General features: G+C 40.3%; 1 protein-coding gene across 1 annotated transcript; it reads left to right on the top strand.

Annotated features, from left to right (window-relative positions):
• The first annotated feature begins 1,348 nt into the window (after nucleotides 1-1,348).
• Nucleotides 1,349-24,930, top strand: DBX2 (developing brain homeobox 2). The gene is made up of 4 exons (XM_073331509.2): nucleotides 1,349-1,661; nucleotides 17,113-17,208; nucleotides 21,631-21,818; nucleotides 24,139-24,930. Exons 1-4 carry the CDS (start codon nucleotides 1,349-1,351, stop codon nucleotides 24,466-24,468), a joined length of 927 nt encoding a protein of 308 aa, XP_073187610.1. The 3' UTR covers nucleotides 24,469-24,930.
• Nucleotides 24,931-26,173: the final 1,243 nt, after the last annotated feature.

Raw genomic sequence — 26,173 nt, forward strand, 5'->3', positions numbered from 1 at the left:
GACCCCAGTCAGGAATCATGGTCCAATTATTGTTGAAACACCTATTAAAAGACAGTCCTTATCTGGAGGAGCTTACAAGGAAGGACTATAATAGGAGAGATATTTTGCTGTTGCTTGAAGTAAGAGAGTTCATATGAGTTTGGTGATCCCCTTCATTCCACTTTATTAATCTTGGTAACAGATTGCTTTTTGGCTCTCTTTATGTCTTTTAACTAAGAAATTATTGTAGGATTGTTGCCAAGTTTTCTTTTATATACCTCAAACAATGGAATCAGACAAATTCAGTCCTTGTACCAAAATATTTTCATAACCCTAGAAAGCATCTTCAGATTGCTGAGGATTATTACTAATGTAGTGTTGATTTTATTAGGTTTATTGATACAAATGTTTAAAAAATAAACTAGTTGTACCAAGCAAATATAAATGCCCAGAAGGAGAGAACCAATATACCTTAGTTTGTGAGATCATGAGATCAAAGCAAGCTCACTTCTTTGTTCCTTATAGATCATCCATTTCTCAACTAGTAACAGAGGCATCTTTCCATAATGATACAAACAGCAGTGGCCCAATGCCCATCTCAGCTACAGAGGTGGACACCAGGAGTAGTTCCCTTGGAGGTACTCTGGATTAAGTGAGGTGAAGATTTGGCCCAGGTTTTAAAATGTCAAGACACTGAGGATGGGAAGTGATTACATCTACTGGCTCTTGATATAAAACAGTGAAATTCCCCTCATGTTCTTGTAAAAACAAGCTAGCCCGAGAGCTAGGGCGAGTATGACCCGTGCCCTGTAGCTCCCCCAGCCTTTGCTCCATAACGTGCTTGAGCCAGTTTCGGAACCCGATTGGTGTTGCCTGGACTTTGACACGTCGCTGCCCACGCCCCGCGGGACCATTTCCCCCAAGCCGGGAGCGCTGCTGCCGCCACTCCCAGAGGAGGGCCTGAGGGGCGGCAGCGGGAGTTGAGCTCTCGGGTGAAGCCCCAAGCAGTTCGGCGCGGCGCGGCGGGCTCTGCCTGGGGTGGGCGCGGCCGGGGTTGCCCTGCGCGCTCGTGCCAGCGGCCCCGCTCCCGCCCCGCGCGAAGGCCCGTGGAGGGGCTGGACGGGGACCCCCTCGCTTCCCCCCTCCCCGCCCCGGGGGCTCGGGCAGCCCTTTATTGTGGGCCGCGTCCCTCCTGCCGCCGCGCCGCTGACACACCTTCCCGCCCCTGCTCTGCTCCACCTGCCCCCGCCTCCTCAGAGCGGCCCCCGGCCCATGCCGGCCCCCGGCCCCGGCTCCTCAGCCCAGGGGCCGCGCGGCGGCCGGATCGGGCCCCGGGTGCCGGGCGAGGCGCGGCCGGCGCAGCCCCGCGATGCTGCCCATCGCCCTGGGCTGGGGCGTCGCGGGCTCCTCGGCGCTGCTCGACCTACCGGCGCCGCCGGGCTCCGGCAACCTGGGCAAAAGTTTCCTGATCGAGAACTTGCTGCGGGCGGCCCCGCCGAGCCTCGCCCGGCCCCTCCCCGGCCCGCTCACGCTGTGCCCGGCGGCGGAACCAGCCAGCCCCGCGGGGGGCCCCGGGCCGGCCCGATGGGCTTGTCCCCGCCTTCACCTCTCCGCCGTGGCCAGCGGCGGGCCGCCAGCGCGGGCCCCGGACAGAGCCGGCATCTTCCCTCCTGCAGCCACAGGTGAGCGCGCTCCCCTCGCCCCGCCCGGCCCCCGACAGCGCCGGCAAAACTTCCGCTTGGGAGCTCGCCCCGCAGCGCCAGGGCCCCGGGCAGCGGGGCGGATTCCCTGCCGGGCGGAGTCATTCATCGGTTCGAGACACCGCTCGACTCCGGCCCGCTCCAGAGCCTGAAAGCCTGGCTCTGCCGCAGCCCGTGGGGCTGGGATGTCCCCGCGGGTGTTTCGCCCTTTCATTGCCCGCCCCTTCCCCGCGCATAATACGCTTTGCTTTTTAATGTTTTTAAATTGCTCAGTTCAAGCCCCCCACCCTTGTGCCCGGCTGTGTAATTGCCCAGCCTTGTCTTCCATTTAACTGCTGATGTTGATGACTGGTGATTTACTTGAAACACCTTGAGAGAAGGGTTTGCGGAGTGTGGTTGGCCAGTTCCGAAGTACTGGTAAATAAAGTGATACAGTTCAAAGAAGTGCAACTGCATTTTAAAAAGCAATTTTTTGCACCATTTGGAAAATCAATAATGGATTGCAGTAAATTTTCCCCCTCCTTCCCTTAGAAATTTCTAAATAAATAGTATTCCTTGTGCAGAGTCCTGTTGCCTGAGTAAAAGTAATTGTAGTTTCTGCCCCCAAATTACTATCAATATGGATTATATAGAGGGGGTGATAGATATTCAAGTATTGTTTATAAAAATTATGCTTCCCCCAAAAAACTACTGTCTTAGCCACTCGGGTTCTATATCAGTGAAGTTATTTTAAATATTTTTTCTTCTATTAATATTTTTAGTGTTTTCAAACACCTCTGGGGAAATCAGGATTGATGCTACGAAAATTGAGAACTATTCATTTGGCTGCTTCTGCTCCCACTGAAATCTCAATGGGAGTTTGGATATTGATTTCATTGCAGCACTGACTACCAGGATGGATTAAAAACAGAGCCTTGAGTCCGAAGTAAAAGGTTGAATCTGCTGTTCTATGACCTAATATACAACTGTAAAGGGTTTTAAATCTTCTTAAGGAAAATTTCCCTCTGTGCAAGACCGAAGTGTTCTTTAAATCAGTTCTGAATGGCGGGGTTATGAAAGAAAGTCTGTTGTGGTCTTTCTCTTTGTTCAAGAGGGTAGTACAGAATGACCAGTAAACATTAATCTGTCATATTTGACCCATTTCCTCATATAACATCTGATTAAAACAAGGTTACTGTCCTGTATGCCTGTGGATTAATAACCACAGCAAAATGTTTAACAATTTTTGACACTGTAATTAGGACTTTAAATCTTCCTTAGTCCTTGATCTTTCAGTGCTGCTAAATGATCACAATCTGAAATGATATCAGAGGCTTATCCATGAACAAACACATGATAGACCAGAAATCCTTCTGAGTTTAGGAAATACAAGAAAGATCAGATTCTTAGGTAATGATAAGTCTGGATACTAATGTCCTTGGACACTCCCAAAATCCTGTGGACCTTAATAGGTACAACAAAGGATGCAAGATTGGGCCTTTTGTAGCAAAAAGAAATTGAATTGAGACATAGCTACAATTTTCTTGAAGTACTAGAGGCAAAATTCACCACAAAAACTTTATTAGAAGTTTGCAAAATATGTCTAATACTATAGTCACTTGTATGTTAAAATAAAAGTCATGGCTTTATTAGACTATAGAGATACTGAAAGATTTGTCACTTAAACTGGTAATGCTATTTGGCAGTAATCTGAACCGCACAAAGTTTTGCTGTACTATTTGGCAATCACAGTTTTTTATTTATTAGGCCCAGGTTTAACTGCCCTGCAAGTCTGAACCATACAAAGCTTTTCCAGACAAATTATGCTTCTTTAATGTGTTACTTGTCATGTACATTTTGTTGTAAGAAATTTAAAAAAATAGGTTTGAGGAATAGATACCTTGTCTAGTTATGGAAGTGTTCAAAACTGGATTAGAAATTAATTCATTAAAACTGGATAATGAATTAAATGTATATCAATTAAAATTCCCACTAGAACATACCTACTTATTCTAGACCAATATAATATTTTCAAAGTCTTGGATTATATTTAAATAGAAAAAAATACGTATTTAAAATCAAAGTAAACAAACAAACAAAAATATTACTTGGAGTACAACCTTAAACTACCACTGCAAAAGGTGTGTATTAAAACCAAAAATGAAAACATGGTATATTCTTTTTAAATGCTCCAAATTATTTTTTATTTTATTTTAAATGAAATCCTGCAAGTAGCTCCTACTTGTAGTTCCATTGACTTCAATGAGTCTACTCAAAGAAATTAGCAGGATTGGGCTAGGTAGGTGCATGTTTTAAATTTTCAAATAATCAAAACATTAAAAACTATTTTAACTTACTTTATACTAACTCAGTTAAAAGCAGTTGAGGAAATGGGAAAGGATGCACATTTCACCCAATTTTGAGTAAATGTTGTTTATATTAAAAAAAATAAAAGAATTTATTTATTTCAAAAATGCCAGTGAAGAAGGCAGATTCCCCAAAGATCATCTCATCACTATTCCTAGTTACTAGAAACTAGGTGGAAGTTACTGTGTGCCCAAACTTGCAAATACTTGCATGATTAGTTCTTAGTCTAGCCAGCAGGCCATTGGGATATGAGTTCTGGATACTCAGTTGAGTAAAGAGTTGCAGGGTCAGACTCTCCAAGTGGCAATGGACCTGATCCGAGTTTCTCTTGAGCTCAAAGTTTCCATTGACTTCATTAGGAACCTTGGGTTGAAGGATCAGTCCCTTATTACTTGAAACAAGAAATGCTGGGTCCAATCCTTCCTTATTTACTCAGGCAAAATTCCCAGTAAAGTTTTATAAAAGCCATAAACATTATATGGACAGATTCTGATCTCAGTTACCAGTGTAAATGCAGAAGCTGTTGCCTTGTAGGGGGTGCCCTGAACATTAATGATTGAAAATTAGTTCAGAAACTGGCCTTTACTGCTGGATTCTACAGCCCATATTCAAGCAAGGAGTCTTTTCTCATTATACTAATCCAAATGGAACTACTCACTTGATTAAGGGCTATATTTGTGAGTAAAGGTGCCAGGATTGGGCCCTCATGTTATTTTTCTTGTTTGCAACAGTAAGAAGGACAAGACTTTCGTCAGAGTAAGGATGGTAGGACTGGGGCAAAATAAAGGTGTTTTAACTAGACGATTTATACTATTCTTTTTGACTTGATTCTTAGGTGGTATCTAGGGATACTTACTTCTTTCCATTTAAAAAGCTATATGCTTGGGTAATGTCACAATGTTTATTATAAGAATTTTCTTCCCATAGTAAATGTGCATGGAAGCGTTACTATATATATCCCAGTAGGATACTTCTCAGAGGTCAAAATTTTCAAAGTGACCACTGATTTTATGTTTTTGGATATGCAATGCGAGGCTGCTTCAAAAGGGCCTGATTTTCTGAAAGTGCTGGGCATCTATCCACCCTATGAAAATCAGACCCCTTTAGGTTGTCTCAAGTTCAGCACTCAAAACCAGTTGGTACTGATGAAAATCTTGGCCCAAGTCTTAACTAAAATGAATGATCATGACAAAGCAAATTGAGCTCTTCTAGCTTTATGTATACTTTGAGCTAGTTACTGTAGCAGAATTTCTTAGCATTCAGTTGTATTTAAAAGGAAAAAAAGTATACTTTTCAATGAAGGGGAACTGAAATGTGTCATAAATATTGTATTCATCCTGTATTGCTTATGTGTCCAAAACTTCCAGTGAGGTTAATGGGAGTATCAGGGGAGCAAGGAATGCACAATCAGTCTGGGAACTGAAAATCTGAATGAACTGAACCTTTGCTACAGTTCTGAAAATAACAAGAATCCACAACTTCTGTAAAAAAAAAAAATTAACAAATGGGCTTGATTTATAAAATCTTTTAACACCATGTAAGAACCCAAATCCTAATTTCTGTTTGAACCTTAAAACTCCCATCAATGCCTGCAAGGGACGCAGGATGACACCCTTTATCTGTGACATCTGGCCATGGCAACATCTGATTGCATTAGAGCTCGGTCATTGCCTGCCTCAGCCATTGTGACTCTCTGTCAGCGGTGCTTTATCGTGTGCCTTTTCATTCCTGTTGTGAGTTACAAAGGGTCTACATTTATAATTCCATATTTTTAGCCCCATGTGTACTTTAATAATAGTGCCAAAATGTCCCCAGTGAAAAGCTGGATGACGAACAGTCATCCACAAAGCATTATGCTATGAGATATGTCACACAATGAACAGTGTTCAAAGAGACATCCCTTTGCTGGCTATGAGGCTATTGAAGGGGTTAAAATCAATACTTTCCTTTGCTATATTGATTATTTAGTTGTACAACCGAGTTATAGAATTTTAAGCTTATTTTAAATTATTTTGGTTTTTAATTATTACCACCATGTGCAAATAGTAAACTGTATAAAAGTTAAACCATACAGGCAAACACAATGGGATCCTCAACTGGTGTAAATTGGTTGTAGCTCCATTGATTTAAATGGAGTTATGTCAATTTATACCAGCTGATGATCTCTTGCTCCACAACTAGTAAAGAAAAAATATTTTAACTGTTGCATCTGACTGCTTAAACACCTATGGACATTAATTCTGGAATTACAGGCTTAATTAGCCTGTGGAACTCATTACCACATGATATAGTTGTGACCTTGTAGTTAGTAGGATTAAAAAAAGGTTTAGACATTTATATTAATAACAAGAGTATCTCGAGTTATCACAGTAAATATTAAAATAATAAAGAGGGATTTTTGAGGCATATAAACGTTTATTTGTCAGGGCATAAGCCAGCCATTAACTACTGGGAGTTATGAGGGAAGGTTCCCTGGAGGTAGGTTATCCTATAACCACCTACTGCTGGGTTTCTTACACCTTATTCTGGAACATCAGAGGATAGAATTTGTTCTAATTTGTATACTATGGGCTTGATCCTTATGCTCCACTGCTTTGTGTAGCCATTACACCTGTATAAAATGCTACCCTTTTGAGCCGGTTAAAATTGACGTCCACTTTACACTCACAAGTCTAAATGACAGCACAAAATGCAAGGCAGTGAAGAATCATACCATCTCTTTTAAATGCTGAATTACTGCAGTGCGTGCTACATGGGGCTATACCAGGGATGAGCAAACTACGGTCCGGGGGACCGCATCCGGCCCTTCAGATGTTTTAATCCGGCCCTAGAGCTCCAGCCGGGGAGCAGAGTTGGGGACTTGCCCCACTCTGTGCATGCTGGGCTCTGCGCAGCCCCTGGAAGTAGGGGCAGCCAGGGGACTCTACACACTGCCCCCACAGCTCCCATTGGCTGGCCACTGCGGCCAATGGGAGCTGCAGGGGTGGGGCCTGCGGATGGGGCAGCATGCAGAGCCTCCTGGCTGCACCTCCACATAGGAGCCAGAGGGGGGACATGCCGCTGCTTCTGGGAGCTGCTTGAGGTAAACACCCAGCCGGAGCCTGCACCCCTGACGTCCTCCTGCGCCCCAACCCTCTGCCCCAGCCCTGATTCCCCTACTGCCCTCCGAACCCCTCGGTCCCAGCCCGGAGTACCCTCTTGCACCCCCAACCCCTCATCCCCATCCCAGAACTCCCACCCCCAACCTAAGCCCTCACTCCCTCCCAACCCCGAATTTCATGAACATTCATGGCCTGCCATACAATTTCCATACCCAGATGTGGCCCTCGGGCTAAAAAGTTTGCCCAGGCCTGGGCTATACCATCTAACCATTACAAATTACAGCTGTTGTAGAATCCGGTGGCATGCTTATTCGGCAGTGTTTTACCCAGTGGAGCACTTTATAGCTATGTGCTATCCGTTACTATGGGGGTGAAGTTTAAGATCCTGGTTCTTCTGATCAGCCTAACAGTCCTGCTTTAAATGGGAGGGGGCTGGTAAGAGCAGGTGTTCCTTGGCTCCGGAATTTGCTTCTGCCTCTAGTCCACCAGCGTCTGTGTGTGGTTCCCTTTAGATTACTGCAGCACTCATTTGTTTTCCCAAGCATTTTTTGGAGTGAGAGAGTCACTTTAGAGGCTGATGGGTTGTAGTTTGTTTGGGGGCTGGGAAGGCTTTTATGAGGTCTCTTTGGCAGGTTTTCTTATGGCCTGATTTCCAGAAGGGCCAAGTGACCACAGCTCATATTGATTTCAGTGAACATTGCAGTTGCTCAACAGTTGTGAAAATCAGTCACTATAAAGCTGTGTACTTCTCAAGTAATCTGCACAGTGCAATATGACAGCAAATCCATTGGAGCCAATGAATTTTCACTAGGGTAAATGTAACCAAAATCGGGCCCTTTGCATTTACATTTTGTAATGTGCCTAGAGTAATGATAAGCACACCTGATATATATTGCAAGGAAATAAATAAAATACAACAGTGGACATGCTTGCATTACAAACTTTGCTGGTATACTGAACACATTGATTTTTTGCTTAAAGTAAAATATATACATGTATATACACAGAACATGTGTAAGTATAAAATAAATCAGACACATACTAACACAAATCTAGCTAAAATACTTACAGGATTCTATTATCATAGTATCTGAGTACCTCAGTCTTTAATGCAGTTATCTTCACAACACCCTTATAAGATAGGGAAGTGCCAGCACCACCGTTTCACAGATGGAGAACTGAGGCACAGAGACAGTGACTTGCTCAAGGTCATATAGCAAGCTTGTGGCAAATTGACATTTCACTCCTTCTAGAATCTAACAATTGGTAAATACGTTTTATTGAAATTAAATGATTTTTCAGCCCATACCCATTTTTTATGACTTACACTAATAAAGGCATTATTAATTATTTCTTCCAAACTGGCTGACAATCCGAATGTGTCCTCAGGTGACATGTAGCTCTGTAGCTTTCATTGAAATTAAAAGAAGAAAAGAATCAATTGCTTTTAACTATCAGAACTCTCTAGATTCTCACTAGGTAATGTAGACTCCCTGTTTTAAGAGTTAGGGACTCTCACAGTATTGCAATCATGATTCTCTCTGGAAATGCAAAGGATTCTGTGGTGACTAGGTACATATAAAATTAATTTGCACATGATTCAGGACCTCTTCTTGCTCCCTTCGCAGTTGGTGGGCCAGTTCTTAGGCGCAGGTCTTTAGGTACCCAGCATAATGCAGTAGAGTGGGTGCAAAGGTCGCTTTATGCTGGGGCTGCCAGGCTAGCCTAATTATGCTGTTTAGCTACAGCCCCCAGGGCCCATTGCAGCAGAGATCATCAGATCATAGGGATGGTCTGATCATGCCCCTTTCCCCACAGCCATGTCTTCTGCTTTGTAGTCTGAGGAAACGATTGGCATTGGACCTGGTCCTTTAAGCAGGGTTTAAGCACTGCTGGAGGAGCACAAAGCAGCATTAGCGGGCCCAAGGATCTGGGTCTGTAGGAGAAAAAACAGGTTCTTAGGGGGAAACGATGGAGTTAGTCATTTCACTAAATTTAGTGAAATCAGTTATTGTAACATGGATTTTATATTGCACAATGCGATGCTTCTGAAACAGGAACCTCAGGGCATATGCTTATGTTTATGAAGAAACTGAAGAATGAAAAGGGAAAAAATTTACTCTGATCATACAAGTTACTGAAATTCCTGAGTGCAAAATGATGGCTATATCATGCCATGATTCTTTGTGTGAAAAACTCCCATTGATTTCAGTGGGGGTTATGTGCATGCGTTGCTTGCCGAATGTGGCCCTCAGAAAATTTTCCTTGGAGAACTCAGCTCTGCAAGCTAACGATTGCTTTAACAGCCTTAAGGCTGAAAACATATTTCAGTATATTAGACACCAGGAGGCTTTTTAAACATCAGACACTTATTTCTTAGGAGAGTGGGTTTTAAATAGGAAAGGGCCTGATTCTGAAGTCCTTACTCCCACGATTCTCTCGTCAGCAGGATGCCTATTTCTGTATATTACCAAATTATGTTGGTCTATCTAGGTTATTATACAACATTTACAGTGTTGCCAGATCTCACTATTTTATTATGACTCTTGTGATATTTGGTGTCTTTTCTAAAGCCCCAGGTCTCAAAGTCATGAGATTATGATGAGAATCTCAGTTTTCATTTTAACAAGTGTAAATACTAGCCCTTGTGGTTGCAGTGAAAAGCTTGCAAATGTGAACCTTAAAGGCTTAAAAACAGAAGGCAAATAAAATGAATCCAATATTTATTAATTTTAAAATCTCATGATTTTTAAGCCTAATTGGCAAGTTTTGACCAAGAGAGACCCAGGACTAGAATAACAGGTCCATTTCAGTTTCACATGGTAAGAATCCTTTACTTTCATTTGTAGCCCAAGGCAGAATTTTAAATAAGGTCTGCAGCAGCAAAAGGCAAGTTCTCTAATCAATTGTACCACATAACCCCAATTTCACTGGGGTTCAGGGAATTCTTTTTAAACAAAGACGTTTTATGAAGAATACAAGGAAAATCTGTCAGTCCATTTATGGCTGAATTCTGTTGTTTTGCCTCTTACGGTGTCCTTAGTAGTTACACAGAGAAGGATATTCTTTTGATGTTGTACATGGGGTGTGTGTGTGAGAGAGAGAGAGAGAGAGAGAGGGTGGGTGGGTGGGTGGGGAGTGGGCAGGAGGAAGATTCCCACTGAGAACTCTAGTGTCACAATAAGACAATAGATAAGCAGCAGGGAGCCCTGACACAGCCATACATAGGCAGCATGTGGGAGAAAAACTAGGGCAGGATGGGCCTGGTGACAAAGCCAATGGATCCACCACTATGTAGATCCCCCTTTCTTCTGCTTAGGCTGTGTAAAAGGAATTGCCAACATTGCATTTCAAAAATAAGGGACTGTTTTCTTAGTACTGCAACCCCACCCTTCCTCATGATATTATTTAATTTAATTTAATTTTTTTTATTTTATCATTGATTACAGCTTCTCTAATGGACATGATTGGTCCCTAGTGTGCTAGAAGTGGTTGCTGAGACTGTTTGGTTTTGTGGCATGGTTTAGGCAATGAGTCTATATGCTCTACTATTGCTTTGCAGTCTACATGTGGTGTTAAGATTTGCAGAGTGCCTAATATCGTCACAGAAGTGATTCTAGTTCCCATATGTGAAATCCATGCCAGCTATGCCATTGACCAAAGTCTGCCCACATGGCATGCTTCCAGTGCACCCTTCTTGCCATGTAGATGGTCTCCAAGATAAAGGATACATAGAGAAATATGCATAAACCCCTAAAGTGATAAGGAGCGTACAGAAAAGAAAGAGTCTCAGCTGTTGTCACCTAATCTTAGGTGTATCTTTAACATCTGTCTGATTTTTGTGGCTGCAAGGGAAAGATCATCTTGCTACTTGCATATTTCAACCCCTTTTGGGTGACGCATCTTGTTTTGTTTTTTTTTACAGTGTCTGTCTGGCTAATTTTTGAAAGCCCTACTGAAAACTAATAACATAAAAATGAAAACACAATTATTTCCATTAACTTTCTATGCAGGATTTTAAAATACTTTTTTTGGTGTTTTTTTTTAAGGAGTTGCAAAATACTTTCGATGGTATTTGCTCACATTTTTAAATAGATCTACTTCTGCCACACATGCACTGCTTTTATGTTTGCTGTCTGAACATCAAGTTTTATTGACATGAATGTTCATGGAAAGAAAGGCATGTGTGAATATTCACAGAAACCCAAATTTAAATTTGCAACAGTAAATGCATCAGAAGAGCTTTACTCCTGCAGGAATTCTGCACCACTGCACAATGCAGAATTTTGCAGAAAATAATGTTGTGCATGCAGAATTTCCTTTCCCGCACAGAAATGGGCTTCAATGCTGCTGACTGCCACTGCAGCCGCTGGACCTGGCAGAGCCCAGCTGACACATAGAAGACACTGCTGTGGGGAGCGGGAGGAAGCTAGAGGGTTCCTGGCAGCTGCAGTTCCCCACACACCCTGACGGAAGGAGACGGTGGCATACAGGAAATTCCACACATGCCTGGGACCCAGCATCAAGCTGTTTCTCCCTCTGCATCCCTGAGCTCTGAAGGGCAAAGGGGGGCTGGTGTCTGGGCTGGGGGGGCATGGCTGAGCTCTGGAGGGAGAGGAGGTGGTTGTCTGGGCTGGGTGGGCCCTGCGGCTGGGCTCTGAGGGAAGGGGGTGCAGGTATCTGGACAAGGGTGTGCCCCGTGGCTGAGCTCCAGAGGGGGTGTGGGTATCTGAACTAGCGAGGCCCTGCAGCTGGGTTCTTGGGGGGAGGGGGCAGAGAAATACGAACTGCATTGTCTTAAACTTTCTTCTCCTGGGAGAATTTGTGTGTGTGTGTCTGTATTGTCACAGACATACTTGCTGACAGGTATTTTGAAATAAATTACCAAAATAATTGAAACTGATGTGATTATGTAGTGTTATTTTGATAAATAAAATTCACAGAATTTTTCAGTATTTTAAAATATTATGCGCTGAATTTTTTGTTGGCACAGAATTTTTAATTTTTAGATGCAGAATTCCCCCAGGATTGGACCTTGCACAATACACTAGCTAAGTACATGTGATTGTGACTCCCTCTGGTGGCAGATCTCAGCAACTCTGCAATCTGTTACTGTCTCACAGACAGGAATTTCATCTTTAGGTCAAGTGGTGAAAGCTTGTGCTTTTGGTGCTGAAAAAGTCTTAGGATTGATCCCCTCTGTGACCATGGTGTGGGCAGCTCTGGTTCCTTAGACTTGAACATTCATCCAATTTGTGAACAGAAACAACACCATGTGACTTATTTGGCCAATCACAACTAACCAATGCCCCTGGGCTATCCACTATTGTATATTTGCAGAGAACTGTTCATGATTATTCTAAGGGGTTAAATTTTGTTTATTGAAAATGTGTTTTAATTATTCTGAAGAATGAATAAATGTGAGGAAATCACATTTTTTTTAGTATCTACTCCATGGCCAGAAAAGGAGGCTAAATTTGTCAGATGAATTATTTGTTCAGGTCTAATATTTTGGAAAGGTATATTTTCAAACACGTTTACCTGGGTCTTCAATCACGCAGAAAGGAGAGCCTCAGTGCTGCAGTTGAAAAAAAATAGGGTTCCACATAGGTGCATGTGAATTGTAGAATATACAGCGAATTTTAGAATTAGGGCCTAGAATACTTCCTAACATGTTTCAAAGTGATAGAGTTTTAAAAAAAAATACCCCACCCCCGAAGCCCCTTGAAAACAAGTCACTTTAGAATTTCATAATGATTTAATCTAAACTCATTTCATGTGAACTGTACTTAGGAAGTTGACTATGGAAAGGACTGTGTTTTGGGACCTCTATCTGCATTATAGACATGAGTTTCTAGTGTGCCAGAATTTTCAGTTTTAGAACTATTTTGTTTTCAGATTTGGAAAGCATTTTAGGCTGTCAGTGTCTGAGATAATATCTAAGTATTACCCTTTGCTGAATGCTAGAGTTCAGTTGACGTGTACAAGTATACTACAGTATACTTAATTGCTTAGTGTTTGTAAAATGCTTTGGGTTTCTAAAGTTGAATATAAATAAGCATTATTAATTATATTTTGTATTCACCATCCTGTTATAGTATAACAAGAATCTATCATTGTTTCAAATACTAACTCCTGGGAGATTTAGGACCAGGTACTGTCACTTTCAAGAAAAAGGCACATAAAATAATTTTTGAGCTCTTTCATATGTAAGCAGGACAGTGGAATTTATTCCTTATTCTGATTTTTGAGTTTCATGATCTGTGTGACCAAATCTGCAAACCGTACACCTGTGTACAGTGCTGCTTAGTCCCACACATTGTCCCATTTAATTCTATGGGAATGCTAGGGGGAGTGAGGAGTAGACCCAGGAGTAAGGATTTGCAGGATTGGCCCAAGATTAATGTTTAATTCACATATGGGTCTGTACATAAGCAGTTTTATGGCTACCATGTGCTTAATTCTGGCTATTAAAAAACCCCAGGTTTCCTAGCAGCCAACCGGCATTGCAGCCGTTTTTGGCCTTATGTAAGGACTAAAAAATGTTTGGTTGAAATTGCTTGACCAACAAATAGCAATTGAGTTACCATTTCATATATGAGAAGGAAATAAAATGTATATAATATTTGCCCCATCCTTATATCCAATATTTGTTTTACATGATACCTACCGTTACAATCATGCTGTATAAAATTCAGGAATAAATGAACCTGACCAATATGTATTGCATCATTTTTGCGCAGACAGTTTCCATTCTGTTATGCTGTTTCACACATGGTACTTGAAAAAAGTTTAATAAAATAAAACTATTTACTATATCTGTCATACATAAAAAAAAATGTACTTGTCTGAATCAAGATAAACCATCCATGTTTCTACGGACCCCCAGTCCTGCTGGGGAGTGCTACACATCTACATAATGGACCTGAGCCTGAGTTGATGCAAATCTGGGTAGTTCCCACACATTGATTTCAATGGAACTACACTGATGTACACCTCCTGAAAATCTGACCCAGTGTCTCTAAGAATTTGCATGTAGATCTCATAGCTGAAAGATTTAAAGATGTTTAATGACCATTGGCTATACATCTAAAGAAACTCGGGACCATTGTTTATCCCACAAGGTCTGGAATAGATTAATCTAAAAAAACAGCCCCAGAAGCCACCTGTTTCAGAGATATGTGGAAGGATGTCATCTGCATCTTATTTCTGGGTGCATCATCACAAATACAACAGAGAGGCAGTTTTGGGGCCTGATCAAAAGACGACTGAAGTCAAAAGAAAGATTCCCACTGACTTTGTTGGACTTGAGAGCAGGTCTTTAGAGATCTTTGCATTTTGCATGATGGCAGAATCCCAGTGGATTCAGGTACTGTCTGCAGCTTTCATGCAACTGCATAGATTATTTCAGGTTTTATAAGGCTGGATTGTGTTTTAGTTTCTGATGCTGCTCCCATTGAAGTCAATGGGAATTTTAACATTTACTTCAATAGACATAAAAGGACATAGACATAAAAGGAGCAGGCCTTTTATGTTTACAAGTCATGTATAGAAGCATAAAGGTTTAGTGAATGGAGAGAACTCTGTATGCAGGAATATGCTACCCACGCCTCTGAAGTGATGGTATATTCAATTGTGATATATCCAGGTGACAAGAGTATAATATTGCAAGGGCATTCTGGGCACAATGTTCTCAAGAAGTTATTTAAAAAATTGGAGGGAATTCAGAGGTGAGCAACAAAAAAGATCAGGGGACAGGAGGGAATGATTTATAAAGATAAAAACATTAAATAGATATAGGGTGGCCTAAGGTGGGGAGGGCATAACAGCCCACAGATTAAATATTTGAATGATTTAAACATCAAGAAAGTGTGGTGCCTGGGGTAAAGTGAAGACTAATAGGCTGTGATTCAGAAATAGATAATTCAGGCTGACTGGCAGATTTTGCTGTTAGAGAGTATTCCCTATTTGACTGTAGAATAGTCTCCCAAGGAAAGCAGTGAAATCCCCTCACTTGGGACTGTGAAAACTACAGTGGACAAAACATTAGCAAATGTACTGGAAGGAATAGGCCTGCATTTTCAGGGAGATGGACAAGATGATCTAATAGGTCTTTTCCATCTCAGTCTTCTGTGATTCTGAAATTAGTGCCAAATCCTGCCCACCTTACTTGCCCCAGTAGTTCTATTGGTGCCCTATACTGTAAGGTCATTGTGATGCCAATGGGACTATTTGGATAAGTAACGTGGGCAAGTTTTGACTTTATATTTTTTATGTCCTTTAAACTGCCTACCATAATTGTTTCTGATGGTAAACCGTTCTATGTTTGATGATCCTGTCTGTTTGTAAATGCCTCCAAAGCATATTCCGAAGGTTTGGACAACCAGCTTGCAATCAGTTACGTTAGTGTATTTATTTATATTGCACCTGGAATTCCACAGTGCTGATGAACAGTTGCAGCTACAAAAGAATGATTATCCTTGTTGCTGTATAATCAAAAGAGAATACATTTACAATAAGGGTTGTCATCTGTTAAGATAAATTTAATGTAAAGGCCAAGATTTAAATAATAACTTCTTAAAGTTAGGCTTTTAAGACCATATTTGATTACAATGGGAGGTGTGCAGCACGTCTGAAAATCAAGCTACTTGTGAAGGTGTGTGAATATGGACTCAAGAGCCTAATTTTGAGTGCTCATTTTTAAAATCATGCCAAAAAATTTTTAAAAATTATATTAAATGAGGTATATTGATGGATCAAAATGAGTGCATTTGTCTATCTTTAGTTCTGGTTATTGACTGGTTCTGTATAGAAAAAAGAGTGTTGTTCAAAGTCTTTTTAAAATAAGCAGTTTATTACAAAATATTTTTTATTCAGATGTGACACTGGAGATTTAGACAGATTACAACACAAAGAGGATTTCCCTCCCCCCCCCCCCACAATAAGTCAGGCAACTGATGCAGTGGCTACATTGCATATCAAACTTTGAAAATATATTATTTTTTCACCTATAGCATGTCTGCCTTCAACTTGGAGGAAAAAAAGACGAAAACCACATTTTAATAGTTCATTGGTGTGGCAAAAATGTGAATATAATCAAGAGTATGTTTTAGAAAAAAATTATCCAAATGGAAATGTCGTATAGAATTTACTACAGAATATGATCTTTTCCATTGTGCTTTTTTTTTTTTTTTTTTTTTTGACATTCTGTAGAAGTTAACACAGAATTCTGTAGGCCGGTTTAAAAACCGCTATAGAAATGTCCAATTCTCTGAGCCCAGTTCTGCAGCTATTAGTTGTATTTAATAGAATCTTTCTCTGCATGTTCTTACAAATAAATGGGACTGTTTGTGTAGTGAGGTACTATTTAACAGAAGAATGGAAGAATCAGGCCTTGTAGTTTTAGAATAATTTCTATAGAACTTAGTTGGTTTATCCCTATTACATTTTACAGGCATTTTCATAGAGACATGTTTATTGATTTCCTTACTCCGTGTGAGTAAAAGTAAAAAAAAACTGACCTATAAATAAGATACTCATTCTCAGGCAGTGCCTGTCAGTTCTGTTTTGTTTTTTTTTAAAGGTATCCCTCCCCAGTACATTTTACCTAGCAAGGTTGTATAAAATAACTTTTAGATGGATTTACAGTAGTTATGAATTTTGGCCAATGTCTTCAGATATATTAGTTAAGATGTATGGCACTAAAACAAATAAATATTGGATCCTCGGAATTGTAGTCTTGCGATAAATGTACTGTGATGGTTCAATATGTCATAATTGTAGCAATAAATGAGTTAAAACTAGCCTTGATTAAGTTACTTAAAGATTATTTGGCTGATTGTCCTTTGTATAAAAAAATCTCTGCTTAAGAAAAGGAAGCAGGGTTTGTGAGGCAAGGACTTCAAATGCTGACTTTTTGAAAATTGTTGTTGTGAATATCACTTAAGATTAATGGATAATCAATTAGATCTATGCTTTATTTGCAGTTCTTTCCAAACATTTTTTTCTTCGAGCCCCACCATTCTACTCAGCATGCTGCGGTGGGTCCTGTCAGCACCCTGTATCCCCCACTGCTTTTCCAAGTAAGTTTTTATGCTTCATCAGTAATGCTTGAGTTATTCTGTAAACCAAAGCAGCAGGATTTAATGTGTTCTGGAAAACTAATTGGTGATGCAATGGCAGCAGCTAATTCCTCAGTAAAATCACAGCAATCCTATTCAGAAGGTTTCCAAAGATTTATTAAACTTAAGTACACTGAGCAATTGTGAGAGATTTCTAATGGCATTGAGACATCCAGACAGCTAACTGAGGAACGCTCCTTGTTTTCAGTTTGCTTTTAAGAGTCAATAACTCTTTTTAAAATCTGTATCAATATGCATTTGCAAACAGGAAAAGAAAAGAATGGAAAGATCATAAAATGGACACTGCATATTAATGTCTGCTTGGCATAAATTATGACTCAGGAAATGTTAACTTGATTTAAAAAATCCTCAAAACCCAGCCATTCTGTTCATAGCAGACAAACACCTGTATTCATTTAATTTTGTTTTAGATTATAATGTTAAAACTGGAAGACATGTGGAAGATGATTTGGTTCCAGTATTATACACTTGGGATGAAAGCTTTGTTTTATATTACCACTTAATCAGAGTCTAAATTTACCCTTGATTTTTGAGGTTTGTGCATCATATAAGATTATTTATTAAAGAGTTTTGATGTTTATGACTAAGGAAGACAAGCAGAGGATACACTTTAGTTCCTCAGAATTGAGTAAAAAGCACAGAACTGTGTGTCAGTCCGAATGGAAATAGCAATTTCTGCTTTCTGGAACATATATTTTTTTATCACAGTTGAATTCAAACCACTGCTGACTATGTGTATGTGTTTTATGAATGTTTCCGAAGGGCAGTTGCTAAGTCGAATGATTCCTGACAAGTGAGGCAGCAAATGCTGGCAGTTTAATGAGCTGCAAGTTTCTGAGCACCTCTTTAGGGAGTTGACACTTTCCCACAGAGCGTTTTACATGGCCCCAGCTCCATCACAATGGTTGACAGCACCATGACCAATCACCACTTTCACTTTACTCATCCACACGCGACCTCACCACAATTTTTCACTGTGCAGATGAACTTTAGGAACCATTTCACATTGAAAAGGCCTGGGCAAGGGTCAGTTGCCCTTTTGTATGGTCATAAAGCAATGCTCTATGTGCCAGTCTTTTCTCCTGTCTCACATTCCAAGAGAATTTCTGGACAGCATTTAAAGCACTTGACTGAAAAATAAAGCAGTGAATGAAACTGACTTTTATAGACTCATTCTAGCTCATCTTCCCATATAACCCTGTCTACCTGAAAAGGGATTTAGTGGATGAGCTGAGTGTATACAGGGACTTGCTGAATACATAGGGCCCATTATCAACTGTGGGGATTGTTTATTAACCAGGACTGATACACTACTATTTTGGAAGTGACCTATTAATTGTCCATTTAACTAGAATGTATTGAATTCAAATGAAAAAATTGAAACCATGACTAAAGCTTTTACTTGCTCCTTCAAGGTGGTCTCTGCCATGAAGGCAAATTAAGATTGTTCCACAGATTAAGAAGACATTTATCACCATATATTAGGATACGAAGGAAAGACTTAAAAAAAAACAAAAAAACAAAAAACCCCATGCCAAACATTTGGTACCATATTAGCATTTATGTCAACACAGTATTAAACCTTTCAGTGTCTGTTCAACAGGACAGACTGCAGACTTGCTTCGCTTAACTCATTTTGACATAACTGTTGTGCTGTGTGTGTAAGCTCATGCCTCCAAGTATCAGAAAAGTAGACAATGTACACTCAGTGGATTTCACTTGTACGATTAGCGTATTCACTCCATCCACAAGATCAGAGGTTGGCTTTTATGTGTACAGTTTTGGTGTATTTTATATTGTTTAATATAGAGCAGTTAAAACAAAATTCCTAGACCACCTTCTTATCAGAACGTTCACCTCCCCAAAAATGTTAGCTTTAAAATTTGACCAAGTGGCTGGCTCCATTGTTCACTAGTGCTTGTCTGTGGTTCTGCTCACTGTTAGTTTTTGTTTAGCTGGGCATTTATACTACATCCATTACTGTGGTATACAAAGTCAGAGAGGTTTCTCCCCAAACTGGGTGGGTTCTTCCCTACTATATAATTCTAATATTGGTATTAAAACAGTCACCTACCTGCTTCCTGGGTGCATGAACTCAGTTTTCTAGTGGCCGCTTCTTAGCTGAGTGACTGCCGGTCAATAATCAAGGAAAGAAAATTGTAAAGGGGTCACATAATCTGACACCCTGTTTTTGGCTGACAGTTCCATTTTGGAGCTCAGCAAGGGAGGTGAGGTGAGGACCAGCCTTGCTGGCTAAGAAATTATTTTCTTCCTCCCCTGTGGCAATTGTGAGGATGAGAGGAGATATCTCTTCCACTTGTTTCAATGGAGGCTGTATGGACTGGTCAGGAACTACCACTCCAGCTATTTTTTAAACTGCAGCCCAGACTTAACTCTTTCCCTCTTACTGCAGCCATGTATTCTTGCCCCCAAGAAGCTCTCAGCAGCAGAATGGGGTTTTAGAGGGTTCTATGCACTGTGTTGAAATTTTCCATGAATAGGTTGGCCCTCTTCAGAAGTCTCAGATATGGTTTTCTGGGGCTTTTGTGCCATAGTCAGCATATTTGAGTCTGAACAGAATCCTATTATGTCGTATTACATAAATAAACATAACAAAAGTATCCAGTAAACTCTGATGTTTGTGTCTGAGTGGTTTGAAATATCAGTTTTAAAGTTGATATGTGGCTGTTCCAAGCTGTAACTTCATATATACTAACATTTAATTTTAAAACCACTCAGATATACATCACAAAAATATCTAATAAACTGTGATATATACAATGGGGACATATTCAGACTCTATTCAGACTAAACTGTATGCATGCATGCATGCACGCATATCTGTCTACAAAAACACACACATACATCTATATATATAATGTTTTAAAGTTAAAGATTAGTACACCCCCAATTAGTGGTTAGTGAAAGCTGCAGCTGAATTTGACTAGCATTTCAATGGGGACATGTTTTTTTAAAAAAAAATTTCACTGGAATTTTTAAAAAAATTGTCAGAAGGGATTCATTTTCATTAATCGTTTTGTCAAATAATTTAGTTTTTGTTGGAAAATTTCAAAACTTGAAATTATTTTGATCATCTCTACATAGGATTTTTTCACTGAATTCAATGGGAGAATGATCAGGACACTATACTAAGAAGGCAATCATTCTGAAGCTTCTGTGAGAGAGAAGGTTATATCTGAGATGTTTGGATTGTACGTTTGTGTTCTAAAACTAATGTGCTTTCAAAACAAAACCATCTCTATGACTTCTGGCCCACAGAAAGTCCACAGGTGTTTAAGGCTATGTGGATGTGGAAACTCCTTCTTGCTCAAAGAAGGCGCTTTTCTGTAGGTAATGGTTATGGAGTATGTTTGTCCTTGCCCAAAAGCCACATATAATATTTGGGTTCAGCACATATTTAGTGGGCCTCTGGTACCTCCCGCAAGCCCTGCTCTCTGGAATTTGGTGCTATTGGAGGTGCACTGTCAGGACACTCCTAGCGAGCAGCTGCTTTGTGGATTCCCATGGAAAATGGATCCTTCTTTGGAGGTGGGGGAAAGGGCACATAAAGCCTAGAGCTGTATCACTTTTTCATCATCTTTCTGGGGCTGGTGGAGGGATGATGTGAGTGCCCCTGCTCCATGAGTTGGATGTGCAGAAGGTCCCCTCAGAGTACAGATCAAAGGAGTGTGACTGGGCCCAAAATAAACTGCCATACTAGAGCTTGCTGAAAGGTGTTAAAGGATTAGAAATGAGACTGAATGGAATAAATTCAAGTACTCCAAAAAGCTTTTAATAAACTATCTATAGTTTCCATAATAATCAAGATGCGAATGGCCAATGATTTTCTATGGAAAAGTCTACTACGAAAGCCTTGTCATTACATTATATATATATATAGCATAGCTTACTTAGCCCCATTCTTATCTCATTATGCATTTTATACTGGGGCAGAATGAGCACCCATGAAAAACTCACTGCAGTTTGCTCACCCTGATCATATTGTGTAAGGAAAAAAGTAGATCTTTCTCCCTGATCATTTCTGGATTTCACAATAAAAAGAGCTCTACATTCAACCTCCTACATAGACTCATCTGGTTATGCTTTTTATCACTCCAAAGAACAGAATCTTGGCCATCTATAACACATCTAGATCCCAGTGTTACTGAAGTTGATGAGAGCCACATTGCTGCATCCAGTCTAGAATCTGACCCTTATTGAACATGACTGAATCATCGTGACACATGTGTAACACCAACAACTCAAAAGTGAGACTCCAGTCTGATAGTGGTGTAAAACATAGTGCTTAATATTCCTCTGATATGTTATACATAGTGTAACACTATCTTCCATTTCCTCTAGGACAGGAAAGCGTTCTGCCTCTGTTGACCCAGGACTCCAACTCCAAAGCCCGGAGAGGTATTTTAAGAAGAGCTGTCTTTTCTGAAGACCAGAGAAGAGCTTTGGAGAAGATGTTTCAGAAACAGAAGTATATCAGCAAAACAGACAGAAAGAAACTCGCCATTAACCTGGGTCTGAAAGAGACACAGGTATGGAGGATTGGGAGATATTGTACCACACTTAGCACAATGGGAAGTCGGTCCATGACTTAGGGCTCCTAGGTGCTACTGTTTCACAAGTAATAAATAATAATAATTCACAGCTTTCTGTCTTTGAAAGAAAAATCTTCAAAATAGCTTTGCTGGAGAGGGGTGGGGATATAAACAGCCCAGGACCAGTCCTATAGTCCTTACTTAGGCAAAAGTCTCAGTGAAGCCAATGGTAGTTTTACCTGCGTAAAGAATGAATAAAAGAGAGTCCCCATCCTGTACTGCTCTGGATTCAGAAGTTGATATCCCCATTTCCATACAAAGGTGGAGGAAAGTCCCCTTTGAACACTAGCATCCCCTAGCCCCATTGCCCTAACTGATGGCCATTTTTGGGCCCTACATGCACAAAGCTCCACAAGGATCTGGGAGCAGGGCACTGTCTTCTGTTCTGCTTCTAGGTGTCTGCATAGAAATCCAGGCTCAGAGCTCTTTTAGTTTTCTCTGTTTTTGCACCTGTTACTGAGCAGCCACCAGGGAGCAATGCTAATGGCAGCACAACTGCTACTGGACTCATGCCATTTAGGGAGATGGGACAGTGGAGGCAGCAACCTTCCCTGTAGAGCTGATCCTTGCTCCAGGCAGAGGGAGACCTATGGGGCTGAGAGAAGCATTAGAATGAAAATTCTATGAGGTGACCTTACTGGAGGTTCCCAGCTCTCCTACTTGGCCACCTTCCAGGGGTTTTTCCATATGAGAGTATTATGTGTTCCAGAATAGGACTTCAGGATTTGGCCCAGTGTTTAATAGCACTACAGTGTTACTCTTGTCATACACATGTAGTTGGATCATACCCAGAGGCGCCGATGAGGTTTGGGACCCCAGTGTATTGGGGTGTCTGCAAATGTAGCTAAAGTGATAGTACCTGCCCTGGAGAGCTCGCAGTCTAAAAGACACACAAACGAAAGGTGGGGACAGGAATAGAACACACAAGAAAATAAGCTTGGCACAATTTCGTTAGTTACATGGGGAGGGAGAGGGGAAGTGGCAGGAATGGGGGAGTGAGAGAGAGAAAGGGAATAAGAAGAGGAACAGTCCCAACACATCACCTGCCTTGCCATAGTCAGCAAGCAGGGTTTTGAAGGCATCTTGGGAGAGATGAGTCTTAAGGATGAATTCAAAGGAGGCTAAGATAGTGGCTGTACACTTTTAGAATGAGCTTTTCCCATGCATAAGGGGCATAAGTTAAAGCTTGAGGGAGAAGATAACTCATAGGTAAAGGCTGGGAATGGTGGTGGAGCACTGTACATTACTGTAATTTTTTACTTGAACATTTCAGCCATAAAAAATAAAGAATGCACAGACTGAGACCCTTTCCAGTCTATTAGCTGAAGCAGAGTAGTAATCACCAGAGGACAAACTGTTTCTTTTCATGTTGACAGTGTACAATCATGCTTTGCAGTGAGCTTTCTAAAATCCTCACAGTGCGTATTCACATACTAGAATAACGAGGAGTCCTTGTGGCACCTTAGAGACTACACATTTATTTGGGCATAAACTTTCATGGCTACCACTCTGAAACCTATTCAAATACTGTATGTTGCAGGTATTTCCCTCCTACATTCTTTTGCCTTTTGGATATTCAGTTGAGCCCAGGGGAATAGGAAATGGACTTAGAGGGAGGTACTACTCATACTAAAAGAAAAACAATTTAATAAAAATAATGGTCCATCATTCCTCTCTAGGTTTTTCCTATATAAAACACAGGAGAGACTGTGAGTGTCAATCTGTAGTTGTACCCTTTGGGGGCAGGATTTGCCATCTAAGGACTGGGAAGAGGATTTTGTCCCAAAACCCACAGGAGAGCCACATGGATCCTAGGAGATCCCTGGAGCCTACAGTGCCACCACTCTGCCTTCTGGCCTGCAGCCCACTGTCAATAGCCATGTTGTTCTTGCAGCTATGCCATGCTCAGCTGCTCCGGTGGGTGTAAGAGCCACAGCTCCTGTAGCCATGCTGTGGAAAGTTGTCGTCTCCTTGGCCACTACCTGCCCTCTTTCCAGACTGCTGAGCCAAATCCTCACCTCATCTATGCTGGTGGAAGTAGAGGGGAGTGTTTGGTCTGACTGTTAATAATAACGGGCTGGATCCTCAGCTGGTGTTATTTGGCATAGCTTTGCTGATTTCACTGGAGCTATGTTGAACTTGACTTCAGTCAGGCCCAGAGAGAAGTGTGTAAAATTGAAGGGATTTCAAGAAAAAAGGGATTAAGGTAAAATTATTTTAAGAAAACAATAATAACCTCCAATTAACTTGGGAACAGGTGAAAATTTGGTTTCAGAACCGAAGGATGAAATGGCGAAACTCCAAAGAAAAAGAAGTGCTTTCAAACAGGTGCCTCCAAGAAGAGGGTCTTCAAGAGAACTACCTCTCAGGATCCACTCTGAATTTTACTTCCCCATGTCCTTCTATATGGGAAGTGTCTCAACAGCAGGCAAGTCCGAGATGGAGGGAGAATTCTCCAGAACCTTCAGAAAGACTGAATAATAAAAATAGCGCACAGCCACCTCAAGGAGAAGACTCATTTCAGGGCACATTGTATTTGTACCCTGAACAAGACACTGGAGACCAGGCAGTTACATTATCAGTATAAAGGAATGACTGAGGTCTGCAAATGATCAAAGAACATAGACTTTAAATGGGTGGTCTTTTAAAACTAACAGTGTTTGAACGTTGTAAAGCTAACTAGTTTATACCTCATCACTTACTAAAATCTAACACCATTAAAATGACAAACAATTAATGCTGCAAGAAATATTCTTTAATATTCAATCTTCTCTCATGTCTTTTCTGGTCTTATACGGAACTTATAAGTGAATTAGGAAGGGATGGTAAGTAAAATTAAGCGAAGAGTATGAAACTGACATTTTGCTTTGATTTACATACTGTGCTGTATATACATCTTCATTAAAACAAACTGATACCATACTTTTTCTCTCTTATTGTAGTCAGACTCATTAAGCTCTTTTTGCCCATAGGATAGACAAAAAATCCTTTCTCTAAAGCTCATAAATTTTTTTACATTTTTTTTAATTGCTTACAGCGTGTGACATTCACAAGAGGTTTATATTGAAAACATCTAAGTATTTTTATTGGTATTTCTCCATCTTTCCTCATTTATATCGGTATCCAGTTGTGTATACAGTACAGTGCAACAACTCAGACGAGTTATCCTAATGAAATAATTGAATATTTTAAAAAAATCTCATTGTTTACATCACTTTAATTTGGACACAAGCTGGGAAATGCCAGGAAATGCAATTTACTGAGTCAAGTCTTTTCTCCTGGGGATGAAAAATACAATGTCCTTAGCTTTAGTGGCCTTTGTCAGATTGTCAGTAAAGTCTCTTGTTTTGTGTGTTGCATTTTAAAATTGGTGATAGCTCAAGGGAAAATTAGAACCCACATGGAATTGACAGCAGTACTATAATTGTTCAAACTGACACTCTTGCTCTATATAAAAAAAAAAAAATTGACAGCTAACATGCTGTACCAGACTTATTCCTGACAATTTAAGCTGGTTCCAGTGGGTTTGCATTTGTTCCTAAATACAATACAGTATTTTATATATATGACTGGCTTGAAATGGTAGTATTAAAATAGCTTTACTTGAAATGATTTGCTTGCTTCATCCACTCTAAGGAAATCACTTTATTGGATTTAAGAATCAATTATTGTTCAGTTGAGAAACTTTTTAGCTCCAAAAAAGAGGAATGTGTTTTCTTATTGCAATTTTTGTGAATGTGTTTGTTGAGGAGAATGGTTAGAGATATTTTATGTCAGATGTAATACCTGTTTGGAGAAATTTAGGACATAAAAGGGCAGAGCTGCTTGACTCCCTTCATAGATTTTTAAGGCCAAAGGGGATCATTATGATCATATAGTCTGACCTTCTGCACAACACACTATAGAATTTCACCTGGTAATTACTGCTTGGACACCTAAACTTGTGGTTGAACTAGAGCATGGATTTTTGACATTCAATCTAGATTTAAAGGTTTTCCCTAGGTGATCATGCATTACATCACAAATAATACAATATAATACTAAACAATGAAATATTTTCAACAATTTTAGATACGTGTGTGTGTGTGTGAATATAAGAAAACTTTAGATTGTGCATATGCATTATGATATGTCTGTTTATACAAAGAGGCAGAGTTAAAGTTATGTATTGATCTTTAACTTCTGCATTTCCTGACTTTTGAGTGCTTAATTGTGCAGTCTTAATGTTATGCAAATGTAGTTTTTAACCAGGTTTTTTAAAGGAAATATGAAAGCAAAGAAAAGTAATAAGT

This window comes from Lepidochelys kempii, chromosome 1 (genome assembly GCF_965140285.1).
Source record: "Lepidochelys kempii isolate rLepKem1 chromosome 1, rLepKem1.hap1, whole genome shotgun sequence".
In the NCBI taxonomy this organism is placed as follows: domain Eukaryota; kingdom Metazoa; phylum Chordata; order Testudines; family Cheloniidae; genus Lepidochelys; species Lepidochelys kempii.